The following is an 8,409-nucleotide window of genomic DNA, read 5'->3' on the forward strand; positions in this document are numbered from 1 at the left end:
TACATTTCAGAATGGTAGGCCTGAGGCCTACCCTTGCGTGGCACATCTATGCACGGAATGTCTATGTTCACAGGCTTTATGTGCGGCCTAGAGGGTAACTGAGCATGTGCAACACCATACCACTTTCACCATGGTGTAAGAGGTGTCCTTTGGGAAACCGGGCCAATGTCCTTATTCACATTGCATCTAGCATCGAGTGTAAAAAGCCGTAAAGTTCAGTTTTCACACTCAGTAAATACTCAGAAATGTGGGTTAAATTTACACTCAGTATTTTGCTGTGTACTCTAGAAGCAAGTATATAAAGATAAACATGAACAGTGCCTTTGTCATATGATGACGAATATTTTAAGTCTTGGGTACAACACAAAGTACTGCCTTACCCGTAATACGTACCCGAGTCTGGGTGCATAGTTAAAACAGTGAAAACATATTTATTTAAGAACTAAGACTGTATGTATATGTAATATATATTTTGTTGATTTAAATATACCATATAACGATTTTAAGAAATGAAGCTTGTTGGCATAACATATGAATACAAATATTTTATAAGCTGTTGATAAGGCAAATACAAAATTAAAAAGGCGTTATCTTATGTGCAGTGTGTGTGTGTGTGTGTGTGTGTGTGTGTGTGTGTGTGTGTGTGTGTGTGTGTGTGTGTAGAGAGAGAGAGTATAATTGAGGTACAGTACAATTCAATAGATATACTGGATGCTGGATTGATAGTTAACTGACATGTTGATGTGTAAACAACCTAGAACATTTAAGAGGCAACCTGAAGTTCCAGAGGGGTGAGGTGTTGCTCCAGGTTTGGCTTTTCCAGCTTTGGGTGCTCCAGGTTTGTGTTCTCCAGCGGAAAGTGGTGCATCTGTTGAAGACCAAACACCTCAACCATCCTTGTCCCTGAGTGAGGGACACTAGTGTGCATAAGATGCCTCTGCAAATGCTTGACCCAGTCCTCCTGGACAGACAGTGGACCCTGGAAGACTAAGTCACAGAATCTGCACAAATGAGAATTGGGTGAAATTTAAACACAGGAAACAGTGATTAATATTCCTAGACAGCAAAATACTGAAGTAAAATATGTAGTCATAGGCTTGGTCCAAGCACCTGCAGGTGAGTCTGTAGATCTTCTCCACAGCATTCAAGGAGGATAACACCTTCTTCCCGTGTCCTGATCTTGACTTCTTTTGTTTAAAATCATAGCCTAGAGAATGACAAAACAAGTCAATAAAAATTTACCATTTTTGGGGAATGAAAATCTGACAAGTCATCTCAACAAGAGTCTAAAAACACTGCTAGCAGGTCCTATATCCATTCTGGAATCAGCCTATAGCTTATGAGATAACTTGTGTGAAAAGTTGACGTTTTGGTACTTTTAATTCATTAAGGCACAGGCAGCATACAGTACACAGAAGCATTTCGGCATCAAACCTTCCTCAGCATATACGCTGAGGAAGGCTTGACGCTAAGACTTCTGGAGTTTATTTTCTTATTGTGAGTCTTTGCGTGCTATGTTAAATAGCTGTCAAACTTTCAAACCCATTAAACTGCCATTAACACCACAGCCCTCATACTGGAGGCCTTTGTTAAAAGGCCTTATGTTTAATATTACATTTGCCTGCAGAGTCGTGGTGGCTGACACTTACTCGTTTCTTCCAAAACGGTGAACCTCTTTCTGCGTGAAAAGGCTCTGAGATGACTGGACAGACTGACAGCACTGGGGAAGGCAGTGTTACAGTGACCACAAGCCTGACCGGACTCACATTCATCTGCAAGAAAAAGTATTCAAAATGTTGGTTTGTATGCAGTTAGTCATCACAGCAGGAATATATCCTTACTGACCTCTTACACTAATAGATTCATATAATAGATTAATAATGACAATGAAATGAAGGCTGTACTGCAAGGTTATGAGAAATGATGCATTAATTGCAACCGAACTATGGAGATCCCTGATGTTATCAATATTGGCCAGCAACTCTACATCTGACCTCAAACCCTTAAAGTGCGCTCAGACTTGAATTTAAATATTCGGTTCGTCCCGTTTGTGCTGTGCCAGGTCGCGCCGTGCCCGTTCGTGGCGCTCGCATAACTTCTCGTTTTTGACTTTGTCTGTAATCACGACGCTCTAAGCATACAAGTCTGAACGTACCTTTAGATCTCCATATGTCAGAAGAACCTGTTCTGACATTCCATATGTTGATCCTTCCCCATCCATCCTTCCTCTTCGATGTCTCCTTTTTGACTGATACCTGTCCATTCAAACTCTAGACGGGCCTGCCCCAAAGTTATTAGTGCAGCCGTGTCCGGCAGCCGGCCGAAAACTAGAGTTCTCAACAGGCCAGGCCCTACATTAGGCCCTCATCAAACCCTGTACACTCAAGAGAATGTCCCCGCTACCACCCTTAGATCTCCAAACTGTATGGAGCTGACCTATTCTGACATGATATGTTGATCTGACCTCATCAAACTCTGTACACTCAAGACATGCTCCTTATATGGCCAGTACAGAATTCATTCCATGTTGATCTGACCCCCATTGCCAAAGCGCCATCGCTCGCCCAGCAGTCTTCCGTCAACGGGGTGGATGCATGCACCACACTTCTCGCCCTCAGGTGTCTACTGTACTGTAAGTGTCTCAGAGTGCAGAAGGAATGCAATATTGTACAAAGTAAAACTGCTATTCCCTGTGTGCCCTAACCACTCTCTCCATCTGGTTTGAAATACTAAGGATGTGTTTTCCATTCTGAAGTAAGTGCTGGTGATAATGTTTAACACAATTTAATGTCTTCAGGGGCCTATTTTCACTTACATGTTATGGATGTCATGGAGGGTAGTGGATGAATTTGAAAACATCTCATGTTTTGTTGTTTGTCTTCAAACAGACAACACATTGTGGCTGCCAACACCGCATCAATATGTTACATAAACGATACAGACTTCCATTGCCCGTTCATGAACATTGAGAGTGACATTGATTATGTACTGTATATATGTAAATTATATATGCATGTTGCTTTGTGAGTCGGATTGAAACTTCTATTAACTACCTTATAAGAGAAATTGCCCCATTGTTAGCACCTTCTTCATGTAAGAATATTGTAAATTGAAATGTGGTGACATAATAATATACCGGTATGTGTGAATTGTCTTAAATGTACCGGTAACTCAATAATGATGTAGCCATATCAAAAACGTGCCCAGCAATGCATTGTTTCATAACAATGTAAATCAGCAATATGTCTCTTTTGTAATTGTAATCCCAACCTGCCAATAGTGTAGGTTTCATAATGTTTTGTATGTCACTGCAGCTGCTGTCATGCTGTGAAAATGATCAGCTCTATTCACAGGGTTTTAACTTGAACAAAAAGGAAACTGAGTTCATCCTTATCAACACTGTTCTCTGTACCTGATTGAAGGTTTGATTTGGATCGACATTAAACAAAAGCCTGTAAACACAGCTGATGTGATTCCAGCTCAACATCAAAGTGCTCTCATGATATTTTCATTCATTTCAATTTCAAAGCGACTTGGGTGACATTTATTCTTCATGTGTGTTCCAACAAATCAATTGATTGTCAACATTCTTTTTATTTTTATCACACAATTGAGCTGGTAGCTGTATAATCAACTGATTTAAATTGTGAGAAACATGAGTGTCTACACAGTTCCTAACAGAAGGCTGTATGCAGCACATTTAAACATCATAATAGTTATTATATTAAACACCAAAGGCACCTAGACAAGACTTCAAGAGAAAACGTGAGATGTTTCAGCCCCCACTAACATCTGCAGTCCATTCTTTTCATATCGAAATTATTAATAGAAGGATGATTGGTACTTCGACTGATACTACGTTAAAAGTATTTCAAATAAGTAGGAAATAATGCTGGTAAAACTGGCAACAAAAACATGAAAATGGTATTATATTGTGCTAACTAAAGCACATTTCAAGTTGTACTATACAAAACCAAGTACAGTAAACATTTACATCTTTGAAAGAGCTTATACATGACGTGTTGATATTGAAGAGGAATTTGTGTGCAACTTTGTATGCAAATGAAATTCACTAAAATGTGTTATTCCCTGCTAGTTCGATACCTTATGGTGAACACTGTAATATACATGTATGAACATAGTCATACAGCTTTCTTTACGCACAGCAAAATCCACAGTGTTGTAACTCCCAGAGAGTGATAATTATAGTCAAATGAACACTGGGGATTTTCATGTGTAGAGAAACACTTGAACAGAGCTTGAGCAGCTCTGTTCAGAACCAAGGCTTCCTATCAGTATTGGTATATGTGTATGTATTTTGTGTTAAAACTGATAGCACCATTGTGTTAACAGTATATTCAGACAGTGTAGCAAGGTGGTAGATGAGATTACAGTTTTGCTTATCTAGTTTCTATTTTTGAGATATAATGTTTCATGCTGGGCACGAAAAGTAATACCATACCATGAGTCCAACTTGACTCTTCACTGATCATCTGTGCCTCCATGTTGAAGTGCTTCCTGGTTGTGTATAAAGCCTCTCGCTCCTTCAGCTCTGCTGCCTTCTTTCTCGTCTCCAGAAGTTTGACCAAAGTGCTCGAGGGCGTCTCGTCAGCAGCCTGTGCTTCCTCAATCCCCTTGCTTGTCTGGCAGAACTCTGGCTCTTGTTTGGGCACACAGCTGCCCATTGGTACAGTATTCCTCATAGCGTACTGGATTTCCACTGGGATCCCAGGGGGCATCAGAAACAGGCTGCCGCTGCTGACAAACTTCTGGGAGATGAATGGACGGGAGACGAACTGTTCCTTGTTCAGGATCTGGACAATCCTCTCACGCTCCCTCTTGTCCTGGAGGAGTTCAAGTAGTATGGACACCGGGGACTTCTTATCGCAGGTTATGGTCTTCCCTATTCGTTTTAGGTGGCCCCTTGCATGATTGGAAAGGCCCGTTTTAGTATCGAACCAACCCCAGCACAGGGGGCATGTGTGTCCTTGTGACTCCGGCTTGTCAACTGTAACAGTTCAGAGAGTGAGAATAATAATGAGTGCTGAAGCACCATACAAGGCTAACTCACTTATCTTCTGTATTAATTCAACTGATGACAATTCTGATTGAACTACAAATATATGTATCACAGACAGACAGTAGCCTTTATTTGCCCTGGGTGAGGGGGTGATGAAAGCTGCCATATCAGCTCTAGGGCTGAAATGCAGATGACCAGCTAAAGTGCTACTGTGCACTGGACTTTCATCCAGTGCACTTTCTGAGCTTGTTTCGCTATTTGATGCATGTACAATTAAGTATATACAATGGGGTACAAAGGCAATGGGGTAGAGTATGTTATACAAATATTATCACCCAACCATGGACAATGATAAAATGTCAGGGTTATCATTTATTCTCTTGCACTTGAGTTTTTATATGAATTTCTGTACAGTCACTGTTTGGTTAACAACCTGCAACAAAAAATTATAATTAATAGCATCACCTTTTTTGAGTTTCCTTGTGCCAGAGGGGATCTTTCTGCGGATACGTGGCTGGCGGTCTTGTAACGCCACTTGCTCCGGTGAAACCATGTGTCGAGCATTGTAGCTCAACCCAACTCGGTGGAGGTGTCCTCGCACGTGGTTGGACAGGCCTACTCCAGACTCGAACACAGCGGGGCAGTAGGGACAGGGTTTGTGTTCTGGCCCAGCCGTGAGTGGGAACTCAAAAGGTTCAGTCTTAGGCATGGTGGCGGATGTCTCTAGGTCTAGGGAATCATCACAGATAGCACTTTCGATGTACTCCTCTTTGATAATGAGTTGCTGTATGTCACTGCAGTCATCGTCTCCATCATCATCATAGAGATGCTTTTCATTCTCACTGCTGTCCATAAATTTGGCTGTAGTTTCACCGGCATAGTGACTGAAGTTATAACTGTAGTCTTGTTTGATATCCTCAGGGCCGGTATCTTTTTCACAACTTTGGTTAGGTTTGTGAAATACACTATCATTCATCTGTTCAGGAAGCGATGGTGCTGACATGTTACTTTTTGATGGAGACTTTAGGGCTGCTTGCACTTGTGAACTTGCACTCGCCAAGGCATTTTTCTGTCCTTGACTGGTCTGGTCTGATTCAGCCTTCTTTGCCGTGAGCACAATATCAATGTTTGAGGGAGAGTTTGCATGTTCTAAGTTGTTCTGGCCGTCCTCCTCTGCATAGGGTACACCTGGTGTCATATCTATTTTGTCTCCTGGCTGTGGAGATAATTTGCCACGCTTGTCAGTCTTGCACAAAGATTGTGACAGCATGGGTGCTGTGAAGTGATCACTGCACCTGAACTGTGAAGAGTGTAGAATTTTGTAGGAATTCTGTGTGTCTGCTTTTTTACCGGCCCAACAGGTGAAGTCAGCTCTTTTCCAGAAAGTGGGCTGTGTGTTACATAAATCTGGCATCAAGTGCATTAGTTCTGAATCAGCGGTTTTGGGTCGGTCATTGAGCTTCAAACGTCTCACCTTGGATTCTGTATGCTCATACAATTTATGAAATACCGGACTGCCCCATTCATCATGTAATGGTTCTTGATGTTCCAGTTCTGAATGCCTTTTTAACATTTGTCTGTCTTGGCAAGTGAAAGAGCACAGTTTACATTGGAACTGAACCAGGTCCATTATCCCTGTGTCATTAGTATGACTCCAATGGTGTTGCTGGTGATGTGTCTTTAAGTGCATAACATTTAAGTGTGTTTCAAGTGCATCTTCAGTCAGTGCTACATAGCTACACTCCTCACAGCAGTAATAGTGCTTTACATTCTCATTTGCTTTGGCATGCTGGACAAAGCTTTTAGGGCAATTGCTTGCAAATACACACCGAGGCCATTGTAATGTGGCATTCCTGCCTTGGTTTTCAAGATTTTTGAGACCTTTGATTTCCTCCATGAGTTTTTCAAGCCTCTCCTGGTGAATAATGATGTGCTTCATGAGGGAACTGCTATCACAGAACGAACGCCCACACTCCCTGCATATAAAGGGATACGGAGCATTCTCCACCTGATCATGCCCATCTAAATGATACATCATATGTCTATGCAAATGTATTTTTTCCTGGAAATTAACATTGCACAGTGCGAACAGTGGCTCCGACTCAGAATGTTCCATCTTCAGTTGTTCAGGGTTAGCATTAAAATTGCATGCTACTTCAGAGTCGTTTTGCGTGTAGCAACCTTTTCTTGCGTTGTTACCAATTAGTAGCTCGCTGTCCATTGTTGTGCTGCTGGGGTGATCTTTCAGTGACTCGATGGGATATTTTAAAATAGGCTTTGTACCAAAAGAAACATATTTATTGGCACATTTATCTACATCGATGCCACTATGGGAACCATTGTGAGTGTGATTTAAACTGTTGTAAACCTTCTCTGCAGTGCCAGGCACACCCCTCATGTGTGTATTGTACTTCCTCTCAATTTGGCTTGTTAAAAGAGGTGTCACTCTGGCCTTTCTCTGCAGCCGTCTGTTAACAGTGTGGCCCTTCCTCAAGGAGTGCACAAGCTCTTGTGCTGAATCCCATCTGGTTGTTTCCGTCTCATCATAATCATCTGAGCAGCCCTCTGACAACTCTGTGTTTACATCCCGTAGAGCTCTTGTTTTCACCGCCTTGTTTATCAGAGGCCGACTAATGTGCATCTGGTCTGAACCGTCACCTGACAGAGTGGAATAGCCGGGCAGTTTAGACTCATTCTCTTCGGAGTGAGACGGCGCGTCGGCACCTGGCTGCGTGGGCAGTGTTTTGAGGACGAGTCCCGCTGTGTTCCTCCAAGCGTCTGATTGAAGCTCACTGGGTGGCAGCGACACCTGAGGGCTCGTGTCCTCCTCCGGTCGCCACGCGGCCTCCCGGACATTGTTGGAGAAAAGAGTGCCTTTGTTCAGGACCCGGCGTACCTCTGAGGTGGGGTGTGAACCAGGGCCATTAACAAGTGCTCCTGGAGGCAATGAATCGCCTGCATGGTGAACAGCAGGGACACCGCCGTATACAAATGGATTTGGCTGGGCTCCATTTAAAGGATTTTCATGTTCATCCGAGGACAGACCCGTGGCATTGTTCTTTGGGGAGGATGTGTGACTCTGTAATGGCTCCTGAGTGCGACCCGGACTGTCAGAAGCAGATATCACATCTTTGTCCTCTTGTGCTTTCGGCTTCAGATCAGACATAGCAGCAATACTTTCTGAGAAGAGAAAATAACAACAACATATCATATATCAAAATATGTACAGCATATATACATATGCACTCCATATAGTCCTACTGTAGAATATCACTTCAGTGTACATTAAGCCTATGCACAAAGGGAATTTTAAAAACAATAATTTAACTTCACCAAATGAAATAATAGCAAGAGTAGAAAAAGTGCCACTCGGGGCACAAGTCTCCACC

The 8,409-nt window shown here is 42.4% G+C and overlaps 1 protein-coding gene across 1 annotated transcript; it reads right to left on the reverse strand.

Annotated features, from left to right (window-relative positions):
• Nucleotides 1-763: 763 nt before the first annotated feature.
• znf644b (zinc finger protein 644b) lies at nt 764-8,186 on the reverse strand (the record flags this gene model as incomplete). Its single annotated transcript, XM_083766674.1, has 6 exons — nt 764-1,001; nt 1,111-1,207; nt 1,650-1,772; nt 4,463-5,008; nt 5,486-5,881; nt 6,761-8,186. 6 exons carry the CDS (start codon nt 8,184-8,186, stop codon nt 764-766), a joined length of 2,826 nt encoding a protein of 941 aa, XP_083622800.1.
• Nucleotides 8,187-8,409: the final 223 nt, after the last annotated feature.

This window comes from Protomyctophum parallelum (assembly GCF_964188405.1).
Source record: "Protomyctophum parallelum genome assembly, chromosome: 6".
NCBI classification, from domain to species: Eukaryota; Metazoa; Chordata; class Actinopteri; order Myctophiformes; family Myctophidae; genus Protomyctophum; species Protomyctophum parallelum.